Genomic DNA, 25,970 nt, shown 5'->3' with positions numbered 1-25,970 from the left:
TTTTTTTAAATTTAGTTCTTGCAGGTTTTTGTTAAGAGGTGAATTTCCTCTCTAGTTTATCACTTGCTGCTCTCGCAAAGGTGACAGTAAGCAGAGTCAAGAGAAGAAGTTTCCCATCCCACGTCTCCTTTCATTTGTAACCAAACACACTCTTGCCCACCCACCCGGTCTGCCCGCTGCTCTTCGTCGCCTAGCTTTTGATCAATGTCTCCGCTATCGCTCACGGAGGCCTGATCTCTTCGGGAGTCCTGAACTGGAGGGAAAGCCTTGTTTACGCGCCGCTGCTTTTTATGAATGGACATAAAACTGGAGTGGACTCGGGCCTTTTGGGCCTTTTGTGTGCAGGACAATAGCTTGCAACAGCAACTACAGACACACAGGCTCTATGGACTTTAAAGATGAGACAGTTAGAGAGGGGAAGAGAGGATGAAAAGACAACAGAACTGGTGGGTGATGAGAACGGGATCCATCTGTGTCACACATGTACGCTGACCCCATTGCAGGTGGAAGACACATGCAAATCCTTCAATCCCACAAAGCAAAAAATAAACGTCGCTGCAAGTCCAAGGTCCACTTAGAGGGAAAAAAGTGTTAGTGTAGGAGCACCGAAATTATTCATTATGCATTTAAACAATTTAGCCATTAATGTATAATCTAATATTAGAACAGTAAGAAATGCAAATATTCCTATTTGCAGTGTGGCAGATAAAACGATTAAACAGCATCAAATTAAGGCATATATTACATATTAGATGTTTACATTAGTGCAAATGCACATAAAGATTTATTTGTTCCATCTTTTTTGGTTTTAATTGAACCATAACTCATAAAATCTCACTGTTTCTCTCTCTTCTGTACTGTCCGTTGACCCTGCTGGGACTTTAAAGTTTTACTCTCCCCTCTAGGTATTGACTCAAGAAGAGGAAACACTGAGTAGCGTGTGGCGTGTTGGACCGACCGACAGGGTGACGTCACCCTGCCTCCACTGACAGATGCTGTCGGAGGCTAATGAAGTTAACTCTGCTTACCCTCATGTTCCCCAGTGCAGCAGTACGCCACACAAACACACATTCAGACCACAACAAAGTCACAGCCTTGTGTCACATCCCTAACGGGACTAGATTATCTAAACTAGCTTCATGTTAAAGGAGTGTTGAAGACGAATTTAAAGACTCTAGAAAACCTTTTTAAAAAACAAAAAAAAGCCCAACAAAAACTGGATAAATCCAGTGTGTGTTTGTGTGCGCATTCCTCGCCCTCCTCCTCACGTGACGGGGCTAAAGCTCAACTCAAAGGAGCTTTTCTCCCCACTCACACCCATGTGTCTTCCCACCCACAAGAAAGTAGTTCACCAATTAGTTTTTGAAAGTCACACGGTGACACAGTCGGGAGAGGAAAAACAAAAGGCTCCCGCTTTAATTGGAAGCAATCGGCTCATTCCCACATTTGATCCCGCTCACACAAACGCGGCGATGGCACATGCTCCACTTCACACGTTTTTCCGTACGCTTCTGACTCGCGAGGCCGCCAGACCGGATTTTGACCCACTTGTGTGGAATTTTATTTTTCTTTGTTGTGTAAAATAATGCAAAGAGGGTTTATTGTAGGCCTGCTTTAATGGCTGCGAATACGAGCCCAGAAACAGGTCAAGAACAAGTCATTTAGCAGTAAACTCAGCCAACAGGAAACACCCTTACAACAATAATTCCATATCTCTGTATGGAATGAGACACCTGTGACTACTGCCAATAATCAGGCCGATCCCTCAGTACAAACAGTAAATGTTATAAGTAATGAGCTTTCTCAATGATCTGAAGCCAGATGAGTTCTTTTTAATATAAAAAGGTCTAATTTTGTTCATTTTAAACACCATTGATTGCTAACCAGTAAACATTTAAAATACACAGTGCCTGCTAAAGTTTAGGAGACTGGGAGGGGGGTTTCTGTGAATTACATTCAAACACTGAACCGGTTACATTAAAAAACAAACAAAGACTTCCTATTAAAGCCCTAACCAGGATAACTAATATGGGACATGATTAAAAATAAATCTTTTTTACTAAATGTCCTATAGAAATACTTCAGAATCTGCTGATTTTGGAGCAAAAACTGCCATATTTCTGCACCTTTAATAAAAAAGAAGTCCTATATACAGAAAGAAGACTGTAAAAACATGACAAGAACCGGTCAGGGCTTCTTTTGAGGACAACAAATGATAAATAATCCATGACTTCCTGATACTAAATGTCTATTTCCACAGTCAGAGCTCACAAAGGCATGATGTCACTATTTGTGATCAACAGGCTTCAACAGGTGAAATTGGAACAGGTGGAGAGAAGAGTTGAGAATAAAAAGTTTTCCTTCAGTTTCATGCTGGGATGGTTCTGGGATTTACTGAGTAAACTTTCATGGAAATTCAGTGACAAACCTCCGCCTTATGAATCACATTCAGTATTGAGCTTATAGATAAAAGCACAAATCCTCAGCAGGGAGTGTAGGTCAATCAGCAGCACTATCAAGTGATGTAAGCCAGACACAGCTCTTGCTAAACTGCGCTGTCAACCTTCTGTCATCCGGGGTGACTCACACTTACTCGTTATGTGAGTGATACAGTCACAGCTGATACATTAGAACGGGCCACCATGAGTTCAGATATCAGAACAAACAAACAGCAACTCTGTCAGAATTCCTGGGTTATGGATGCACAAAAAGGAGATTTGACTGGAGAAAATTCCCAAGTAGGCTAAATATAAAATGCATAAAAGAAATAGATTTAATTTCACAGCCCTTTATCAAAGCTTTACATATTCCCTATGTCTCTCCAAATCAAGGTGTTTTTACCAAGGGAAAAAAAGGGGAGAGAAGACAAGATGTTGAGGCTTCACCCACCTGCTGTGTGCAACTTCCTCCAAAACCGCTCCAAAAACAAGCACACGCCCCTTCACGCATAGCGCTTCAAACAATGCTACCCATTCTAAGATAGACCATTGTCAATCTGAAGTCCAGCTCGTGAGGCTTGTGGAGGACGTGCAGGTCCATTCCAGAGCTCCAATTACCATGAGAAAGGATGGGAGCCCACCATGTTACACACAAGCATGCACACACCAGGGAGGACGGTAAAACCTGGAGCTGGACTGTGCCTGCTTGCTGCTCAGGTGTCCTGCATTAACTAAATTATGACCTAAATCCATGCTGCATACAGTGTGCATCAGTGTTATCCTAGAAAACTAACTGTTTGCCGCAGAATGGCTGTAAGTATACTTTTATTTTGACTCTATTAGTATATAATCTCCTGCTTGGGATCATTATGTTGTGCAGATTTGGGAAGGTTTGCTATGAGCTGCTGTGTGAGCACAGATCTATCTTGGCTAAAATCATCTGTCACTGTGTCATGCTCAACCTTATACGCCGAATGCAAAAGCTGATTTCTCTATTGAATGTACTGATGCTATTTAAGTCTATATGTGGGAATAATTTATGTCAAATACGCTGTTTTGATGGAGGAAAATCAAATTCCTTCTCATATATTATTTCCTCTTGATCCCAAATACAGTGCAGACAGAAGCATCTCAGCTAAATATGTGATTCTAAATGTATTTCACCTCATGTAAGGCACATGAGGTGTCCTTAATGTATTAAAATGTGCTGTATAAATAATAAAAAAATCCATGCCACTTCTTGGATTCTTCACACAGCTTTCTTGATGGAAAAACACTTTTGATTTACTGCACCACATGAGCTCACATGTGGCTACAGCACCAGTTGTGAAAGAGATTGGGAGAAATCCAGTTTCTGGAAGTGTAGTCCACTCCCGAGATTAATCTAGTTCACGTTTCCCAATGTGCTGACATCTTTCTGGGGTCCTCCTGTGCCAGCCTGAATTTTATCAAAATTAGGAAACTGAGATTAAGCATCTACTCTCTAAATCATCTTTCTATTAAACTTGCACTTAAGTATATGTTTGTTTGGTTTTTACCCTTTGAGGATTTTATAGATTATATAAAAGTCAACGAAATTCTTTCCTTTTAAGAACTTCTGTGAGTTTATGATGTGTGACTTTGTTTCACAAACACAGCCAAGAACACTTGTCTCGCTCTCTGCTGCACTAATAGCTGTGCAAAGTCGAAAGTTTGCCCTGCACAGGCCGCTCTAAGGTCAGACACAATCTGTGCTGTGTGCTGTGCTTCAAAGTTCACCACGCAATGCACGGTCGCCATAGCAACAAGAATAGCAGGGGCTTCCCCCCCCCCCCTTCCTTATATCAAACAAAGTTTTAAAAAGGCGGCAGTGCTTTTTTTCCTCGAATGCTCACACGGGCAAGTCTGCGAGTGTGTGATGGGACATGCAGCTGCTTGAGCACAAGCTCACTATAAAATGCCAACACTTGTAACAGCTTTTAAACTTCACAAGCCTTGACTTGTGATTACTGGATGCAATAAAAAAAAAAAAAGAGGTGACACCGGTTTGTGTCAACTTCTTCAGTTTTTCTCAGACCTTCATTGAGTTAGCACACAGCTTACTGAAAAGGATTAGGGTTTTCTTTATTAGTCCGAGTTGTGCAACTAGTCAAAACAACTACCTGCTCATGCATGCAAATGCACAAGAAAAGCCAATATGCTAGATTTTCACACGTTGTGTATGACCAGCTGTTGTCCCAGGCAGAAGGTCAGTTAAAAATGGAGAGGAAAAAAAGGAGTTTACTCAGCGACATACCATCCTGTTTATCTTTTTTAGGTTCAAATGTCAGAAGGGTCACATTCCTGCTCCTGGAAAACTCTCACAGCAACCTGTCTACCACGGCTGGCTTCAAATCTCATATAAGAAAAGCAGGCCGTGTGCTGATACGGAATTTAATTCTGTCCTTATTGCTCGTTCTTGGACGCCGAGTGATATAACCCAACTTGTTAACAAAAAGGACCAAGTGTACGAACAGCTAGAGCATTTCTCTAGCTCATGGGGTAATTAAACAACATGAGGCTACAGTTTAATTAACATACTGAAATAAAAAAAAAAGCTGGTACAATGTATACCAAATAGGGCCAAGAGTCTGATCCCTCGTTTCTTTTAAGTTTCTCAGCTCCCCTGATTTTTGTAAGGAACAATATGCAATTACTTCAAGAGAACTTGAGGTTTGCAAATGTGCAGGAAGTAAAAGCATTAAGTGGGGATCTATTCAACCACAAATGCAGTACAGTCTTCAGCCTTACTGAAAGGAAGAAGACAATGAGTCTTTTTGGGCTTCACAGTCACCTGCTCATGCATGCAAATGCATTTTAAAAAAAAGCCATTATGCTATATTTTCACACTCATGTATACTTTGAGAGCTATGGCCCAAGAACTAGTGCTCTTCATGGGAAAATAAGTGCAGTGTGAACAGAGTGTGAGAACGGTTTTCAGAGTTTGGGATGACGAAACTTGTGGGCTTATCCCCTTTGCTAATTTTTAGACATGTAATAACAAAGACCTTGCTTGGGGCATCGTTGGTTTTCCCACAGCTAAAGAAAAATATGTTGTACACTTGCAATGAATGTCTAAACGCTGCAGATAGTAAACTTCATGCTTCCTAAAGAGCATCTAAAGATAAGCTAAGCTTGTACGCTTCAGGTAGTCATAATAGTTTTGAGCTCCATCCAGCCATTCGCTTCCGCTTATCCTTTTCAGGGTCGCGGGAGCCTATCCCAGCTATCATAGAACATGCAAACGCCACACAGAAAGACCCCAGCCCGATGATGGAATTGAACTCAGGACCTTCTTGCTGTGTGGCAACAGTGCTAACCACCGTGCCACCGTGCTGCCTTGGTGTTTGAGCTCAAATAACAAAATTAAATCTCCACCCCAGAGAACAGTAAAAGCATCTAAACAGATTAATTCCCCAAGCTAGTGTCATTATAGCCAAGATCACCTCTGTGGACTACTGTGGTGGTTTTGTATACAGTACTTCAAATATCAGCTTTAGCACCCTTTGCCACAAAGATCCAGATGATACGCCGTCACTGACAGCAAGCACAGTTTTGAGAATTTGAAGGGATTTGTTTAAATTAATACAATCTTTAGTATGACTGGCAGCACGTCAAACAGGTTAACATCCAGGTTAATGCCCAAGTCTGGCAAAACACATGATATATATCATGAAGATGGCCAGATTCAAAAAGCTTCATTCTTGAGTCCAAAAAGATTTTTGCCAGCCTGAGAGATTGTACTCATGTGAATGACATTTTTCATTATGTTGCATCACAATAAACTTGACCTCGGACTACCATCCTTGAGTCCAAATGGCTGTTTGTTCAAAATTGCAAGAAGTGCCCTCTACAACTCCAACACATATGCATACATTCAACCAAAAACATTAAGACATAATGCCACAGACGAAGTCTTGAAAATACAGCCAATGTTGCAACATAAAATATTTAAGTAATGTCTTTGGTGAATGAATTAAATATCTGGAATTTGCTTCTACGTGAAGACTGACAACTATATAAGCCTGATGAATAAACTTGTACTTGTCAGGAGGACAACTAGTCCTAAAAGTGGGAAGTCCACCAGGTCAAAAACAAATATGCTGCATCTTTTCCCACAGTGTGACATCAAATAAACAGATAACATCCGTCTTGATTCATGCAGGTACCAGCAGTGTCATCTAACACAAAAATAAAGCACGTAGAGATCTGAATGCTGTAGTTGCTGTGGCACCATCAATCTTTCAAACTCTTTGGAAAAGCTGGTACATTTAAAATTCGAAATAAAACACCTTAAATAATACATCGCTTAGCTTTTTCATAGTAGTGGATAAAAAGCTATGTAAATGAAAAGTGGCTTCAGATGAGATGGAAAAGCTAAACTATCACAAAATCTAGATGAAACTAGCATGATTATCAAATGGTTTAAGAAAGCCTGATGACATAATTCAAAAACAAAATCTTTAAGACGCCAGGATGGACCAAGTATAAAAATGGACACACCATACGAGCGTGGTTACTGGTGACTCATGCACACTTGAGTAAGCTGACTTAATTTTTTGCCGACTGACTTTTTTTTTTTTGCTTGCCAGCATTGAGATAAGACGTCTTTACAGCATAGCTGTCAGACGATGTGAGATTTCCTGTCTTAACTCCTTGCTCCCCTACCCGAGCTCCCTCCCCACTGCCCACCAATAGCAGAGACTGTTCAAGGATTACAGTGGACAACACAGCATATGTTGCCAGATCATAGATGGATGACGACACATTACTCACACGCAGGCAATAAAAAACTGCGTATACAGCAGATTATATTTGTTAGAAGTTCAAAAATGGGATCATAAAGCCACCACTACAATTTAATTGCTTCATTAGGCTCGTTTGTGCATTAAATTGGCTCAACTGTTAAGATATGTCTTCCTTCAAGAATAATTTTGCCAATTGTTTTACCCTCCTATTTAAAGTAAGGAAGCCTGTAACAGAAGCAATGACGCACAAAAAAAAAACAAGCTAATTTTTCATTTTGTAATTTTTATAGTTCAACTCAATAGTTTTTTTGTTTTTTGTTTTTTTTAGGGAGCTGTTTAATAATGCTGGACTACAAAGAATAGAAGCTCTTGTCTATGTGTAAGGTTCATCTCAAAAAGCCTTAACCAACACCTCAATGTCACAGCGTAAGCCCAGTAAAGGAGATGGGCTAATGTTTTTAGCCCTTCAATCAAATGCTTTACTCAGGACAAACCCCTGACAGGGCTGAAACAGTGTAACAAGATTAACGGATGACACTGCTGAGGCAAGTGGTGCGCGTGTGTGTTTTGAAAAATGCAATTATTTCTTTAATAAGCCTCCAGGGTCTTTCTAGCACACATGCACGCACACACATGCACGCATGAACTCAGAGTATCAGTCTAGTCCTGCAGAGAAGGAGTCAGGGCAGTGCCGGCCACTGCCTGGCACCAGACAGACCCCCGCCATCCACTCACCATGCTGACGCTAGGGATTAATACTTGGACTGCCGAAATGTGCGGTGGGGGCTGATGTGGACTCTGTGTGTCTGAGTGTGAGTGTTTCTAGGTGACTGGGGGAGGGGTCATGGGGCGCCACCTGCTTCATCTCAGACAAAACAAAGTGAGTCAAAGTAGTGCTCTCCCTCACTTACATTTACCATGAAAACCCCCCACAAAAGAATCCCACACATCCAAGTTTTATGTAGTTTTTGGAACTTAATATTAATACCTTAGTAACAATGTAGCCAAAGAAATTTGTGTGTTGAATTCTTGTGTTTTAGTCATTAAAAATGTACGTGACCATTCCCATTAACTAATGTATACTATGAGTTTTTAGAGTCAATACTTTTAATGCACAGATTCATCTTTCATTCATTCAGGTACTGAATTTTATACATGTAAGAGAATTAATTTTAAGGGGGTTAAACCTTCTTTATAACCCCAAAATTCCTCTGAGGTTCTTGAAATGCCAATATTTTTTTAATGATTGATATTGTTTTCCTTCTTTTACTAAAACTCAGGTATGGTGACCATTTACAAATACTATCCAGTTATAAAAGCTGCTCTTTTGTTCACTCAAAAACAATTTTTGAGTGATTTTGTTTTTTGTTGCATTTGGCTCAAATGTAAAATTATGGTAGGAAGTTTACATAGAGTCATGAGAATGTCATGGTAAATTTAGGCTTTTCAATATTAATTACTGTTAATTTAATTAACTGTTTTTCAAAGGTATACATACAGGCTCAAATATATATACACATACCTCGACTAATTTTTGGTTAAGTTAACTTAGCAGAAATGGAAGTTCATTTAAATTGGTTGACTTCCTGGCTTTAAGTGTAATTTAATTTCTTGTCTTTTAGTCATTACCACCATTACCACCTTTGAAAAAGAACAGTTCAAAAAAATATTAAAAGACAACGATAAGTGTAGGTGAACTTCTGCCCAAAACTGTATATGTATAAATTTAGAAAAGATTTTTGTACAAAACATAACAAATTGTGTCAGAATCAGAGCCACTTTAGGCAACAACCTTTTTAAGTGGGGAATTAACTGTAAGCCAGGCTCATTAAAACAATTAAGTCGACAAAATCTTGACCTTTCAGTCATGCAAGAACTGAGCAGACGAGTTACGTGTGCACACCATCAGTGAGTGGAGAGCATGAACACAAACAGGAAACGCAAATGAGGAGAGCCAACAAGAGCCAAGTAAAGAACCTACAAAACCCGTTCTGCAGTTTCTTATGACTACAAAAACATGACAGCTCACTTTCATCTGAGATAGGTGATACTGAGACACACACACCACTTTCAGCACTCACTCTTAAAGGAGGTAGGAGGTGAGTGTGACTAGTCAGCACTCTGAGGCCCCCCAACATTGATTAGAAAAGCACCTCTAGAGGTCACAAATGACAAGTGAGCACTGTCAACCTCTTAAGCCTGTTTTACCCACAATAACTGCGACTGAGGCCTTCATGGCCTATAGAGTGATGTTCACCAGAATTACAACTGATCAAGTGACCTGACTTGTGCAAATATGGGAAACACCTTCTTTCATGTGACAGTATCTTTTTGTTTACCTTGCTTTTTTTTCCTGGTGGTGGCATACTGGGACTGTTGCAGTGAGCTTGGAGCAGTCTTCCTGTAGATGCTGTTACGATCCAGTGAGCCCACATAAACAGGCTTCCGGCCCATTTTTGAACTTGCGCTCCCCCCACTCGACTCATATCCCTTCTCCTGCTCATCACTGTGCACAACAGGATCCTCAAATGGTTGTATTTCACCGAGGGCCAATTTTTGGTTCTGCTGCTCAACCCACTCCTCAGTCTTGCGATCTTTTGTAGGGTATTCCTCATATTGTGAATCTATAGACAGTGAACGCAAATCTCGGTATCGGTCTCGATACTCTTCCTTAGAGTATCGGCCATCATCCTCACGGTCGTAGTGGTCATAGTGGCCCGCAGCCCTCAGGTCATGTTGTTCCCTTGTTTTGTAGTTCTGTCTGTGGTCGTACTGATCATCTCTCCAGTCATCTCCTGCGTCCTTGTATCTGTAATACCGGTCCCTCTCTTTATAATTCCAGCGTCCATCAACTTCAGAGTCATACTGGTCTCTTCCTCTACTGGTGTACCGTTCGTCAGCTCTTCGGTGAGCGTCCCTGTTATCTTCTCTGCGGTCATAGTGATGGTCGGCACGCCGATCGTAGTGATAGTCCTTCTGTTTTCGCTCATCATAGTAGTGGTCCTCATCTCGACGATGGTGATAGTCCTCGTCTCTGGAGCGATGCCTGTCTTTCGAGTCATAATAATCCCTGTCAGGGTCACTGTAGTATTCACGGTCCCTGTAATTGTCTCTGTGTGAATAAGTGTTTTTATGATCATGGTAGTCTTCAAGCTCACTGTTGTAACTTTCATGCTCTCTGAGATCATGTCTGCGGTGTTTCCGGCTTTCATAGTATTTCTTTTCCTTGTCTTCGTAACGCTCATTGTATTTCCTTTCATAATAATCCCTGTGCCTGTATTTGTCATTGTACTCATACTCCTCCATGTCACTGTGACTACGATGGTCATAACGTTCAGAGTCACTTTCTCTTACCCTGCCATCTCTCCTTCTGTCCTTGTCCAGTGTACTATAACCTTCTTGAGTTCTGAAATCATGAGTTCCTTGTTCTTGTGGCACTCTGTTGTAGCCCTGGTGGCTGTAATCTTCAGGACCCTGATAAAAACAATGTTTGCCTTTCCATTCTGATATCCTCAAGTTTAGGTGACCATCTTCTGAACGAGGGTGAAAGTAAACGTCCTGGCCTTGAGGCCTTGTATCCATGAAAGCTGCCCTATGACGGTCTTCATACTCCCAGCTCTGTTGGTGGATGACGTTGCCCTGTGTAACTTGGGCTTGGTACTGCACTTGCCACGGAGGTGGTACATGCATAGAAGGCTGTATCGGGCCAACGGGTACCATTGGGCCAACGGGCACCATTGGGCCAGCTGGCACCATTGGGCCACCATGTACTGGCGTAGGTGGAGCTGGAAGTGGGTCACCGGGATGCGCTAATAAGACTGGTCCCTGAGGAGTGCCAGGAGGAACGACTCCATACCCTGGATATCCAACCTGTTGCTGCTGTAGCTGCAGTTGTTGTAAATGTTGCAGATGGGCAATCCTTTCCCTCTCTTTTGCCAAGTCAGTGTCCCCCAGCTCCTCCACGCTTTTTCCTCTCCTCATTGGAGCACCACCTGGATGATTCCAATCCACTGGACCAAACATGACTGGGTTGCCATAAACTGCGGGGCTCTTCATGCCTCCTGCTGTTTAAATCAGCCTGCCTGGAGCTGATACAGTTTCTTGCTCAACGTGGCTTAAAATCGATTTCCAAAGTCCTGCATTCCATAACAAAGCGCTGTGGGAGACTCCACCTGCCTGACATATTGTCTGTAACTCTCCACTTGTTCTTTCTGCCTCCTCTCCACTGCCTCCGCAGGACTGCCTGGCCAAAGCACCTCCCCAACCCTCAGCGCAACTGAAACAGTCCTCCCCGTAGCCACCTCAGCGAATCATGGAAGGAGAGGAGGGGTAGGGTTATTGAAGGGAAGGAGTGGCCTCCTTGGGTTAATGATTCAGTAGAGTCACATGAGTGGAAGCTTAGCCCAACAGCTCCTCCCATTGTTTAAACTGGTTAGTAGCTGTGTTTGCAGGAAAACAGCCTGTCTGGAGATTTTCTTTGAAGGTAGATGAGGACAAACTTCACAGTCTGCCTTTGCATGACCCCCACTCCCCCACCCATCGCATGAACAATCCTGTCTTTTCTTGTATCCTGTTTTCTTTGTTTTTGTTCTTTCCGGTGGGCTTCAGTGCAATTCCCACCACATCACTGACCTAACTCACTTTCTGCTGCGTGTCCAACCAGCTTTAGTATTGCTATTGTAACTTTCTGGTGTTATCTTTAACCTTGAACTAACTTCATCCTTGCAGTTTGACTTTGCCCCTGCATATCATGAAAGTGCAACCACTAAGGCACAAAGACTGCCACGTGATGTCGTTGGAAAGAATTTCTCTTTTGAATGTATAAATGATTAAAAGATGAGTGTGAAGCAGCAAACAAGTAAAGTATCTGTATTTATTCACCGAGTGTGGAGAGGGAACGTCTTTGAAAGCATATGCAGCCTGATTAAGCCAGAGCAGCTAGTGAAAACGTAGCTGCTGGTGAGTACAATGAACTATTGTTGGAGACTGTCCCCACTCTCAGAAGAGACACGATCCTTTGAGTGTGAGAAAAAACTGGGCTATTCATAAAGCGGGAGTATAAGATCGCCTCCCTTAATCTCCATCAGTTCCAAAGGGACAGGTTTAAAGGGACCTGCTTAAACTAAAATGTTTAAATGTTTATGTGATACACACGGAAACATAGACACGAACTAGTTTTAATCTAAAACATAACTGGTTGGTTCACTGAATACCTAGTTTAGGAATTACAGGGCAAATAAAACCAGGCTAGTTTATAAAACCAGAGCTTATGTCTCAATAAAAGGCTTTATGAATGTTAAATTCAGAGAAGAAAAGTCAAAATGAAACACAAGCACAGATGCAGCTAAAACAGACTTCAGAGTCTGTGAATACATTACAAAATACAGCTGTTTTTAGTCTTGATTACTGTAAGTATTTAATATCCATGATTTAGCAACTCATCCGTCAATCCTCAGTTTCACAAGGTAGGACTGAGCATAGAAATCCTACTTAGACATTGTTCTTTTCTTACATCAGACTTGTTTAATTATCAGTTTTCAACATCTCAGCTTTCAATAGCAGAACACGACCGAAACTGTGTTTGTGTGCTTGGCTGCAGGAATGTCAAATACAGCATTCCTCTCTGTGGCTGTGTCAGCTTACGTGCGTGTGCGGGACTTGATTAATAATTAGATTTCTTGCAAAAGCAACATCCAGAAATAAGGTCATATATTAAAATATCTGCAGCCTTTCTACTTTCTCATAGTGGGCCAACTGAGGGAAACCTGAATCTAACACGGATACTGCAAACCGTGACAAACAGATCAGGATCAGGCTGTGGTGTCGTGACAGTTGAGGGGAGGCGTTTTAATTAAAGGGTACTCAAGGTCAAAGAGCTTAAAGAGAAAAGAAAACCCTGCACTTGTCTGTAAGAAAGGGAGTACTGTTTACTGCCACCAAGCACTTTTTAAAGGCTTTTTTAAACAGGCTTTGTCACATAATTACTATAACATATAGAACATATGGTACTAGTTGGACAAAAAGATCAAAACATTAGCTTTTGGCACAGTCGTATCACATAAAACATTTTTGTCCTACAATATCCACAAACTCATACTAACTGCACATGAAATAAATCATATCGAGATTATATGACGAACCTCAATAAGCCATATTGTGACGTGCATCATCGGCTATAGGTTTGAGCCATACAAACAATACTTCAATGCATTTTTCTCCTCTTTTTATAACACGCTGTTCCCAAAACATTGATGCTGTTCATCTGGATGTAGCATTTTCAGTGGGAGGAATATCGTTTAACATTTCACCCCAAAAGGAACGTGTTTAACACTTAAAACGTATTAATAAACCCTGCGTTAATGTAGCATGTGTTCAAAAATATTTTCCCTGTTTATGGGCTTTGAAGTGGCCTCAGGAAAGTAAATAAAAGGCAGAGCAGTGTTGAAGTTACTCCCTGCCTTGTCACAATAAGCTTCTATTGTCTTTTTGACGTCACACTTATAAACACACCCTGTAAAAGCATTCATTCCTAAGTGGCGCGTGTGTCTATACAGACACATAGCATCAGGATGACAAACAAGTTTTTTGCTACAAAGATCCTGAAAGAATTCCTGATATGTGCACACCTTTATCTCAGCATTAAATGGGAATAACAAAGACAAATCTAATGTTGTACTTACACTGTAGACTAAAAGCTTTTCTTTGCAATGCTTTGATTACCATGTCAAACACTGTTTTCCTCTTCAGCAAATACCAAAGGAAAAAGGAGACTGAATATCTGATTTATTGCTGTGAATGGAGGGTGAAAGAATTCCTGCAGTGTTGTAAGGAAACTGTGTGACCCTTAATGGGACCTGCAGCCACCAGATCCTGTTCCTGCCCTGAGGCTGATTGTTTTTAGTAGCAAACACCAAGACCAAGAATTCAAACACAGGAGAGTGATTGATAAAATATAATCATTATGAGTGATTGGATTTAAGGCTGAACAAAGACTAAAAAACTATTTTAAAGTGTATTAATTAATTAAACTAGTACATGCCCATACTTATGGAACGCCAGGACTGCCATAATGAATTAATTAAATACACCATTAAATAATTAAATGTGTCAATAATTAATTAATTCCAATTTTAATTAATTATTGCCACATTTAATTCATTATTTAATGGTGTATTTAATTAATTCATTATGGCAGTCCTGGCGTTCCATACCATACTACAGTGTTATCTGGTCTGCTTGTACTGTTGACAAAGTGATATACTTACTCACTATGAAAAAGTAATAAACAGTGCTGTTTATACAAACAGAAGATAAATATGGATCAGATTTTTTTAAGTGTCCATTTTTTTAGTTTCACTACTATAAAAATGTCATTTTAATCCATTCTCAGATGGTGGCATCAAAATGCACTACTGTGAAAAGGTCCTGGGAAAAAAAGACATCCCTTATTTCTTTTTATTTTACTGGGAACGTGGAAAAAATACGTGATTCAATTTACAGAAACATGCATGTAAACAGCATATAAGACAAAAAATCTGAGTTTGTACAATTCTATCGATAAAAGTCATCCATCTTTATATTTCTTAAGTACGTGGCTTTCAGATACTATTCATCTGTGTGGACAGTTTGTCTTTCTCTAATAGGCTGTTCCCATGCCAGCATGTGGCCTAAAGATTACTCATTTACGGTGGACAGTAAAGCAGCTGAGGATTGGTTCCTCCCATAGTTTTACAGTTGTTTTGCTTTTACCAAGTTTATAGTGGTTTTCCACTTCTAAGAATTATTATATTTCTATCATGATTGTTTGGGCATGCATCGCATGCTTGACAAGCAAGGATATATGTTTTAGATGTTATAAATGTCTCTTTGTGTTCCTCTTCCTATCCCTGTGTAAAGCACTTGGATGTGTAGTGACGCAATAAAGTGAAAACTACACATAAATTTGACTCGACTTGACCTAATTGGTCCAAAAATATTTTATTCCTACCAAACGGTGTGCTATCTTTAATATTTTTCACAAATTCCACCAAAGAAAATTCAGTGTTTTTGCAACAGGCTGCTAGTACAAAGTGCCTAAAGTTCGAATTTATGTCTAGAAACACTGGTTCTTTAGGTGTCTTGTTTATGTTTGAATGATCTTTAGGTCATTATGAAGTGATTTATCTGCAATAAAATCCTCTGAAAATGGTCAGGTACAAGGACTAGATTGGCTGCCTTTTCCCTCATTTTCAATGTCCACAGAAAAACTTGAATGACCTCCAAAAGTCCTAGAGAAATATTGCTCCAAATCATTTTAGCAAAAATGAAGGCTGGTTCAACAGAAGCAAATGTTAAAGACATTTTAGCCCATTGCTAGATGGTTTCAGGGCATAAATAATATCAGACATAATTATCTGATGTAGATAAATAACTCCTTATTCAAGTTTAAAGACATTATCTGCTGGGAAAATACCTCAAAATCATTTATTACATTAATGCTAAATGATGCAGGATTTACCTTAATAGCCATATAAAACTTGAGAAGTGGTAGCTATCATAGGAAAAATATTTTATAACGTAATATTCTGTTATAAGTGAATATTTTTTATATTTTCAGAGTAGCACTAAACCTTCAACTCCTATACTGCTATAACCCACACGGACCGTAACTTTAGTTGTGCAGCTTACATCCAAACCAAAATAAATTACTCAGTCAATACAACACAGACTGGTAAATATCTAATAACCACATCTCTTACATCCCCATAGAATTCAGTCTCACCTGCCATTCTGTGTGCCGTTGCTTTCTGCGCGAGTCCAAACAGTGAGGAGAGCTGTGCCATGGGCCATGTCACAGCTCGCCACAACCACACTTTGGTTCCCACTCTAGAGTGGGCCATGCTCCGTCTCCACTTTATGCTATTACAAAATTCCCCAAATCCCATCCAGTTCCCCCAGGATCTTTAGTCCTCTTGGAAAGGAAGCGACGATGGAGGGGGGAAACAGGGGAAAAGGTCCAGAGGGAGAAACTTGGAGTGAGTACGAAAGCCACTTATGTGGCACTGCTAACCCTCTCACTATGTGCAGGAATGCAATTCATATCTATGTGAAAAAATGTTGGGCTACCAAAGACAGCACTGTGCGCCCGGACGGCAGCAAGCTGTACAAACAATGAAAGCCCAATAGCTCTGAATGACAGTGATCTATCAACTGCTGGTTTATTTTATCTACAACTCTGGACGAAGATCATTTAATTTCATGTTATCTACCAATCAAATAATTACGTTTTTAAGATACTCTTACACTTAGTTATGGAAATAATTTACTGCTGAAGCAGGAAATCACTGACAGCAAACGAGATACAAAAACTGTGAACAGCAAGAAAAACCTCACTGTAAAGGCGCTCCACAGTGGTTCTGCCACAGTCGCTGTAGTTTTATCATTAGCACTGTACAGAGGGAAAGCAACCCCCCCCCCCGACACGTACGTACACACACACACACACACACACACACACACAGACAGTTATGATAATCCTTAATTTAAATATACAGTTCCCCTTCCATTGATGACTGCAGACAGTAAATAGGGATGTTTGGCTTAAAATGTTTATATTTGTCTTATGTCTGTGTGTGTGCGTGTGTGTGTGTGTGTGTGTGTGTGTGTGTGTGTGTGTGTGTGTGTGTGTGTGTGTGTGTGTGTGTGTGTGCACCATGTTTAGATATCTTTGTGAGGACCAAAGATTGGAATGCTACTACACTTGTGGGGAGCAACGGTCCCTTATGGGGACAAAATGCCTGTTCCCACTAGTTTGAAGGCATTTTTGAGACTCAAAATGTGCTTTTAGTGTGAGGGTTACAGTTAGGTTGTAGTTAGGTTTAGGCTAAGTGTTAAGGTTGGGCTTAAGCGTTATATCAATTAGATGTCCTCACTAAGATATGAAAACAAGTGTGTGTCTCAGAGATTTGGACAACAGGTCAAAGAGGAAATCTAGTAAATACCGATGTCTCATTTTAAAATTCTTTTTATATTACATTTTGTCTTTGGTGAATGAGGATTATCCCGTGAAGTAACCCACGGGCAACAAGAGCTATGACATCAACTAAAAACAAGATTTGATTTGTTCTGCATTGTTTCTGTGTGTATGCAACTCATCCTGTAAGTAAACCGTTAAACTTGTGGAAAACATCTACATGGAGATGCCCATGTGCACTTTGAAGAAGCAAATCTAACTTTCTGTTAAAATATCACATTCAGACTAAATAAATATACATTTGCTGGGAATAGCAGTTGAACAATTGTAACATGCACTGTTATATAGTTACAAATATCCAAACTTCTGTCTCCAGACGATGAATATTTAATTGATAAATCAATAATCAGAATATTTGCATATTAGATTCTTGTTGACTGTCACCTAATTAATTATTCGACTTACTGTTGCAGCTCTTCTCGTAGCTCTGTTTTAATCTGTCCTTGAGATATTTACAAGTTTAAAATCGAGCCCTCATCTCCAACTCCAATGACTTCTATCATGTCGTCATTACTGAGAATACCTAGTTTAACCTGATCCTCCGACAGTTTTACCATCTTACCTTGTAGCTGCTGCTGCTCCAGGGCCAGCGTCTCCAGCGTGTAATTGCAGAACTCTAGATTCTCCAAGGCCTGGACGCGGGCTGTCTCATCCTGCTCCTCCTCCTCCAGCATCGCCCTGAGTTCCTCCGCCGTGTGTGCGTACGCCTCCATGTCGCGTTCCACTTCTTGTAGCCGTAGCAACAGCTGTTGCCTTTCCTCCTCCTCTTCCTCCCTCTGTGTCTGAGTCTCTAGCTCCATCTCTCCATCTCTCTCCAACTCTTGCTCTGCCTCAAGCTGACACTGGATCTCATGTTCCTGGGCAGCTTCAGGGTCGCCCTGCTCAACCTGGCCTCCCGTTGTTTGGTCGAGGAGGTTTGCAGCCGGCTCGTCAGGGGTGTAAAAGATGGGTGTGTTGATGAGGGAGTTGCCGGTTGGATGAGTAGTGCGATTCTGTCTCGGGCACCGGGGAGGAGGGCGTGGAGCTGGGCGAGTCGGTTTGTACGCAGCTAGAGCTGGTGGGCACGTGGCTCTGGGACGAGGAGGCGGAGGGCGGAGGGTTCTGCGTCTTTCCAAAGAGTGAGAGTCAGACTGCAGGAGGTGGGACACAGGAGAGTGCGAGGAGCCTCGAATGATATCCCTTTCATCTTTGTAGTCCAGGATAGAAAAGTGCCGTGAGATATGGGGCTGATTGCTCAAGCTTTTCTCAAATTCAAAGAGCTGCTGTGACAGCTTCGTCTCCAGGTCACTGGTCGAGCTTGCCAAGGTTTCTAAGGTTACGGATGAAGGCAGTAGCCCATTAGAGCGACGTGTCATCTGTTGGTTACGCAGGCGGATCTCAGAGCTCATCATATCAGCATCGCTGGCACTTGCATGGCGAGTTAGCCTCTTATACTTTTGGCCCTCCACACTGTTTAATGCCTGACCTCTGTTATTGATGGAGGCGTTCTTTCTTTGCTGCCTCTGGTAATATTTGCTGTCTTTAGACCACCCAGGTTGGGTGTTATGAAGTGTTAGGCTATGACTTAGCTTGGGTTGTCGAGGCTGATGGTTACCATTGGTAGAGGTAGGCAGATTTCTGCTAGTAGCTGGGCCAACGTGCTGCCTATGGCTATGTGGGGGAAAGTTAGGCCGTGGTGGCAGCCTGGGCCTTTCTGGAGGAGTGGATTTCGGCCTCTGAGGCCCCCTTTGTGCTGGGGGGGCAGGTCTACGTGGCTGAGAGTCAGCCCTTTGACCACAGTCTGTCTGCCCCGCGTTACCAGTCTGAGCAACAGTACTTTGGTTTTCACATGCCCACCGGTGCTCCTCAGCCCTCTCAAAATAGTCCAGGTCCCACACTGTGTGATCCTCATACATGCTCCACTCTTTCTCTGGATCATTGGGACATAAATGATCAGAGGTGTGTTCAGTATTGCTGATCTCCTTCTCTTCTTCCGGCTCAACAACACCCGTTTCTTCTGAAATTTTTTGAACATGCCCCTCTATTTTGACAAAGCGATGAGGAAAGATACCCCGCTGCCCTCGCACCTGTCCCTCCAGCCAACCATCTTCCAATGTGCCGACAATACGGATTCGATCCCCCACATCAAAGTCCAACTCGCCTGGTTCCATGGCTCGAAACTCATACAGTGCTACTCCATAGACTCCGCCCTCCTCTTCCTCCTGCTCTTCCTCTACTACTTTTTGTTCTTCTTCCTCTCTCAACGTTTCCTCCTCTTCTTCCATTCCTGCCTCCTCATTCCCCTCTTCAACCTCAAAGGCTTCCTCGTAGATGCATGGCTGAGGGTCTTTGCTCAAATACTGGGAGTCTACAGGTTCCTGAGGAGACCGAAGGGGACCTGATAGCTCCACAAACCCCTCTGGGAAGTTTCCCCTGCGGCCATCAAGTTCGCCCTGGAACCAGCCCGGCTCAGGCAGGCCTGTGATGATGATCACGTCCCCCTCACGGAAGTCCAGCTCCTCACTGAGCTGCGCATGGAGGCTCATAAGGGCCCGGGCTTGACCTAGAGCATAAGGTGGGAGCTCTGACGCCTGGGCCTGGGCTGAGCGCTCAGACAGCTGCCGGGAACGGCACGAAAGGGTCAGCTCCTTCACACATGATGTCGGGAAGAGACCACGGGCACCCCAGGCATTACAGCCACGTTGCCAGATTTCCCCGAGGTCCACGGACCCTCCCGCCTCCCCAACTACCACATCACCTGAAGAGACAGAGAATAAAGAGGATTTAATTTAATCTGGATATTAATGAAAAGAAGATTATTAAAGGACAACAGAAAGTTTCTGTTCTGTCACTTAAATGACTGTTGATAAGATACACATTAAGCACACAAGAGCTCATGCTAGTTCCCTAAATAAATCTACAGTAAAGATGTTGTCTATATTCTTACTATTCAACCAATTAAACAAGAGCTCTCCTGCTTGTGTGCGGCCAAAAACTAAGAGCAATTTTAGTGATATGTAGTTACTTGTTTTTCTTCACTTTTTGCAGAACATTGATTTTTTTTTTTCATGTTTTTGTGTGAAATCAAGTTGCTTGGCTCAAGTAAATTGCTTAATTGTAGCATTTTTAATAACCTGTTTTGGGTCTACACTGTCCCTAACATAGAACTGGAGAATCCGGGATTATGGGAATGTTGGTTGGATGGTGAGGAGTCATGGAGGTCACATTCCAAAGACCTGCAGCTCCACCTCCCATTGTGTCTGGGACCAAAACTGGCACACAGCCATCCTGACCGTGGAAATCATACTGGAAATGAACGCTTCAACTCTCAGATGGCCAGTAATGACTGTTTCCTATGTGTCCTCTACTATTTATGACAATACAAACATACACTGCATCCAAACCAGCAGCACAAGTGTTATTGACTACGGCTGATAATGGGCTATGATAAGAATCGAAGGCAAACACAATGATAAGTATGTAGGGATAATAAAAGAAAGCTGGGTGAATTATTAACTAATTATCTGCTACAGTTGGATTCAAATGCTTCAGCACGACCAGCAGTGATCAGCTACATGAAGTTAAAACAATTCTGTTGTTTAAAATCGAAATTACAGTTGAATTCTGAAAATCGTGAAGATCTTTCTTTTCATTACATGAATTAAGTATTAAGAATTAAGTAAATAAGGAATTTGAATAGGAACTGATCATATAAAAAGAACAAGGAAAATAAAAACTGATCAAATAAGTCAGAGTATGAAGAACAGTGTGGTAAGATGTTAAGTCAATCACACAACAGAACATGGAAAAAAGGGTATTTTTTGGTGGTCACATCGGTTTTTACTGTTCTATAGCAACTCCCAGGGTGAAAGGTCACTTAATTCAACTACTTCTAAGGCTACTGCTACTACTAGCACTAATAACATTAAAAGTATGAAAAGTGTTACCAATATAAAAGATCTGTGCAAACATCTGTGCTGTCTGCCTGAGAGTGTTGCAAGTGACAAATCGTAAAAAAGAAGAAAAAAACACCACAATGAGAAACAGAAACATGCAGAGAAAACAAAAAAAAATCATCATCTAGGGACGTTGGTTTAAATTTTGCCAATGAGGACATCTAGTGGCCAGTTCTGGAATCAGCTTTGTGTTTTTATCATTTAAGCCTATCTCTTTTCTTTAAGTACATACAGCAGCTACCATCAAAAAATACCAGCTGGTTTTATGTTATATGAATAAAATTGGACATATTTACTAATATTTCACTGGGCCTTGATCTTTGAGGATTGTGAATAAGAATGATCCGATCATGCTTGCATGCAGAAAAGCACAATGAGCTGAATAGAGATACAATCTCTAAAGGCTGTATTGAGTTTCATATCTTTGGCACATTTTTGCACAAAGAATAATGTACTAACAGCAGAAAACACTATAATGTTCACCGTCAATCATGTGTAGAGCATCGCGTGCTTTTGTGACTAGTTTGAGTTAAACGAATAAATCAGGGTCGAAAGTTTTATTCATTTGAAAAAGTAAACTGAAACTGAAATTCAAAGTTTTGATAAAAATAAATACGAATATTTTTTTTTATTTTGAATAAATTATGTTTTTCTTTTTTCTTTTTTTACACTTTCAATTTTTTTTAGTTTCAAACCCTTTTTTCAGTTTTCAGACTTCTGACCCTTATTTTGTGTTTGTGGGCGTGTCAGCATTTTGGATAAAGATGGCCACCGGCACCAGCCAACACGTAAGAAACGCGGTTTCTGATTATCCTACGATGGACTACATTGACGGATGAATGCTTGTAACATATTGATATACATTAAGGTGGGGAAAAAATGTACCCCAGCAACAAGGAATACTGTTATCTGATTGGCTGGTAGGTCACTATGACCTCCGTAGAGAAATATAAGACTCCCCCATTCATTTCTGTCTAATATACTAAAATTAGAATCCACCAACTTAATATGCCTTTACACCTTAGTACAGCTTTAACCTTAATGTATACATGGAGTTCATACCTACCAATCAATCAGATAACAGATTTTGAATTTCAAAATTCAAAATCTCATGGTAGGAATCTCAAAATTTCGATTTAATAACTTGAAATTTTAAGATAACATAAACATTCTGACACAAAATCAGTTTACCTGAGTATTGCGACATCAACAAGTAGTGTTAAGCTAAGTGAGAAAACATGATTTGTTAGTGTTATATGTAGCACTGTTTGCAACAAGTGTGTTAAGTCACAACAAGTTCAAAATCGCCTTTTTAAAGTATCAGACGACAAACCAAAAGCAGCCATTCACACTTTTGCTATTATGTTACAAGTCAGCATGGGCTGTGTGTGAGAGAGCATGCAGTATGTTCGTACCTCTCTTCAGGGACAGGTTTCCTGGCTCTGCTGAGCTGAAATCATTAATGCACACATACAGTCTGTCTCCAGGCTTGGTGCTGGGAATGGTGACCTCTTCCACAAAGGTGCTGGGGAACTGACCTGAAGGAACAGATGTGAACAACATCGGTAAATTCATTAAAGACATCTCCTACAAATGCCTGAAACGTCAGGCAGTGACAACACTAAATGTTGCAGCTTCCTGAATAATTCTTCTCTTTAGGGGTTGCCACAGCAGATCATGTGCCCCCAAATGTCCAAACCACCTCAGCCTTGCCTCTCCAACTTTGTCTCCAATCCACTCAACCTGAGCTGTCCCTACCTTTCCATCCCACTCGCCCCAATGAAAAATCTTCACATCATCAGCTCAGCCTCCGGTCTTTTTGTCAGTGCCATCGTCTCCAAACCATCACACCAGATCTCACTACCAAACCTTCCCTTTCACTCTTGCTGCTATTCTTCTGGCACCCCATGAACGCCCCATCTCCACCCACTCCAACCTCCTTCACCTCTCGTGTGTACATTCCATTGCTCTGGATGGCTGACCCCACATATTTAAACTCATCTATCTTCACTACCTCTGTTCCCTGCAGCTTTGCTGTTACACCCATCTCACTTTTTTTGTTGACATTTTGCACACGTGTACAAAATATCAACAAATCCCATTTTCAGGATCAGCTGAACAAGCTATTGTTGACTTCCCCTCTGCATGAGTAGGGGTGTTTGACTGTTCGGCTTCTCTCACACATAAACACAGATCACCTCAGATCCAGGTTTACTTCTGGAACTCGACTTGATTAAGGTGAGGAGGTTTCCTGGTCAGAAGCTGCAGGATAAAGGGAACTCGCTAGCTGTGCATTCATCTGCACTATTCTCACACTGATGTATTGTGCTGCAAATCAGTCACAGAATTTGTGTTGTGCTCTTGTACGTTAAACACTGTGTAATACCCAGTTTGGCTGGACACACAGGAAAGTTCAGGCATGTGTGAAAACAGCTTAAGTGGATTTCTCTGGGTTGGACCCCCACCCCACCCCCAAGGGCAAAAACAGATGATCACAAATAATCATTGCTACTTGATTATTTCCAGACTAGTTAATAATTTAAACCTCTCTGTCTCACCCTCACCAGTCATGAAAGTGTTAAGTTACAAACAGAAGAAAGGAGGATCATGTGCATGAGTGTGTGAATGTCAAAATAGCAATAAGTCACTAAAATTCGATGTAGCTTGTTTCCATGTTTAGTAACTCTTAGTAGGTGTCTCTATTTATCTTTATGGAAACCTTTATTCATGCAGGTCCCTCAACAGTAATAACGAAAACGGTCACTTTACCTGTAACGCCATCTTTGTTGCCGAGCAACCAGAACTCATCCACGACACTGAGCACCTCGATGACATCGCCAGTAAATAGTGGTAGCTCCTCGGAGACGCTGGGGAGAAACTCAAACACAGCGCGCACCACAGATCCTGCTTCCATTACTCATAACCTGCAGAGGCAGACAGAGAGATTTGAAAGGTCACTCTCAAACTAGTCCATGTACAACTTCGATTAAAAGGGTGATTCATTTAAAAAAAAAAGATCTACAGCCTCTGGGAGAGAGCTAGCCTTGGTGAAATAACAGCAAGTGAAAGGGGAAGCGAGAGCGTGAGAAACCATCAATAGAAAGGAGACAGACAAGAAAGAGAAAAAGAAAAAGAGAGCCTCCATTTAGGAAGGCTGAAGGACATTCCTCCTCTATTCTCCTCTTTCTTTGACTTCTCCTGAGGAAATAAACATTAGAAAGGAAAGCAACAGCAGCTCAAACGGCACACTCCTTCCTTCGACTGGACGCTGTGTATCACAGAAATATGCAAACAGCAGATTTTCTAGTGAAGTCATCTCTGAGCAGTGAACAGAACTGGCTGTCAGATAAACTGTTCCTAGATGAAAACCTGGATATGAGTCACAAGTTTAAGCTACTGTTTTTGTTTTGGGTATAATTAGGGATGGGTACCGGTATCCGGTGCCATGATGGTTCTGACATAAACGGTAGTAACCAGACCGAGAAGCAGCGCACATTTCGGTGCTTTATTTCGGTGCTTTTTTTCCCCCGAGATCAATCATTTTACTTTTGCAAGCGTAGTAGGCGGGCCCAGGTACGTACGTTCTTTTAGAGCAGAGCTACAGATTAAAAACGGTCAAAAGTCTGGCTGTACTTCACAGCAAAAGATGCAAACTCAGCAGCCTGCAACAAGTGCTTTAAGCTGATACTGTGCAAAGGAGGTAACTCCTCAAATCTGATGAAACACCTGGCGACGTATAGCATTTTGTTAAAAGCCGAGAAATGCGCCGTATTTGATAGCTTGCTGCGAGACCTCACACCGTGCACATCTACTGCGGGTGTGGTGCCTGTTATCGGTCCCGGAGTTAGCAACATCCCCCAAAAACCCGAAGAGTACAGTCCTGGCCCCTAGCCCTGCCAGTGTAGCAGAAATAATGACAGATGATGATGGCAGCAGCAGCCGTTCTTCTCTGCATGAGTAGCTTAATGTTGTTCGTGTGTAATTTACGTTGAGTAGGCTAACCACGTTATTACATTAATGCATGTAAGGTGAACTACCAAACACCGTCGTAGTTACATGCGGCTGTCTTCTTGTTTGATGGCAGATACTCCCTTCACCCTGGCCAAAAAGGCTAAAATGACCAAAGAAAAAGAGGGAAACAGCTAAACATGAGAGGTTTTTGGACAAAGTTTGTGTTTTTTCCATTGATTAAGCACTGCTTCCAGCCAAGAGTGATGCCATAAATCCCCTATAGCTGCAGAAAAGGCTAACATTGTTATCTTTTTACAAAAAAAACCAGGTAAACGTGAGGTTTTTGGACAAAGTGTGTGTTCTCCATTCTTTAAGCACCGGTTTGAGCACCGTTTAAGCACCGGCACCGTTTCAAAAGTACCGGTTTGGTACTGGTATCGGATAAAACCTAAACGATACTCATCCCTAGGTATAATGCAATAAACCTAGCATTTTACATGTTCTACATCACATCGACATAAATCTTCACTCATCAGGCCTCAAATGATTAAAGATTTTGACATTATTATTATAATATTCTAATAAATAACCAAGCAGAAACCTCAGTGGGAAAGAAACAAAATCACTGCGAAGGTGCCAAAACATCCCTCTGAGATTTTTTCCCATATTGACATGACAGCATCACACAGTAGCTGCAGATTTGTTATCTGCACATCCATGATCGAAATCTCTTGAGAGGTGCACAAGAGGTGCTCTGTTGGATTGAGATTTAGTGGCACTGTCATGTTTAAGAAACCAGTCTGAGGTTATTTAGTCTCTGTGACATGGTTCACTGAAGCCGTAAAGGGATGGACACCAAAAATACTCA

The 25,970-nt window shown here is 41.5% G+C and overlaps 1 protein-coding gene across 6 annotated transcripts in view; it reads right to left on the bottom strand.

Moving 5' to 3' along the window:
* Positions 1–25,970, bottom strand: part of dnmbp (dynamin binding protein) — a 50,293-nt gene that overhangs the window by 7,640 nt on the left and 16,683 nt on the right. For 3 of the 6 annotated variants that reach the window (XM_084937663.1, XM_084937665.1, XM_084937666.1), the window contains exons 2-4: positions 23,921–24,075; positions 22,567–22,689; positions 17,779–19,953 (exon numbers count right to left, since the gene is read on the bottom strand). In XM_084937663.1, the coding sequence (XP_084793789.1) occupies positions 17,779–19,953; positions 22,567–22,689; positions 23,921–24,065 (2,443 nt within the window). In that variant the 5' untranslated portion in view covers positions 24,066–24,075. Of the gene's footprint in view, positions 1–9,543; positions 14,204–17,778; positions 19,954–22,342; positions 22,376–22,566; positions 22,690–23,920; positions 24,503–25,970 lie in introns of those variants that run through there. The other 3 variants (XM_084937664.1, XM_084937667.1, XM_084937668.1) reach the window with 3 other exon arrangements.

The sequence above is a fragment of the Perissodus microlepis genome, chromosome 8 (genome assembly GCF_051167445.1).
Source record: "Perissodus microlepis isolate ML-2025 ecotype Zambia chromosome 8, ASM5116744v1, whole genome shotgun sequence".
NCBI classification, from domain to species: Eukaryota; Metazoa; Chordata; class Actinopteri; order Cichliformes; family Cichlidae; genus Perissodus; species Perissodus microlepis.
Note: the sequence above shows the minus strand (reverse complement) of the source record. Positions and strands in the feature narration are given on the sequence as shown.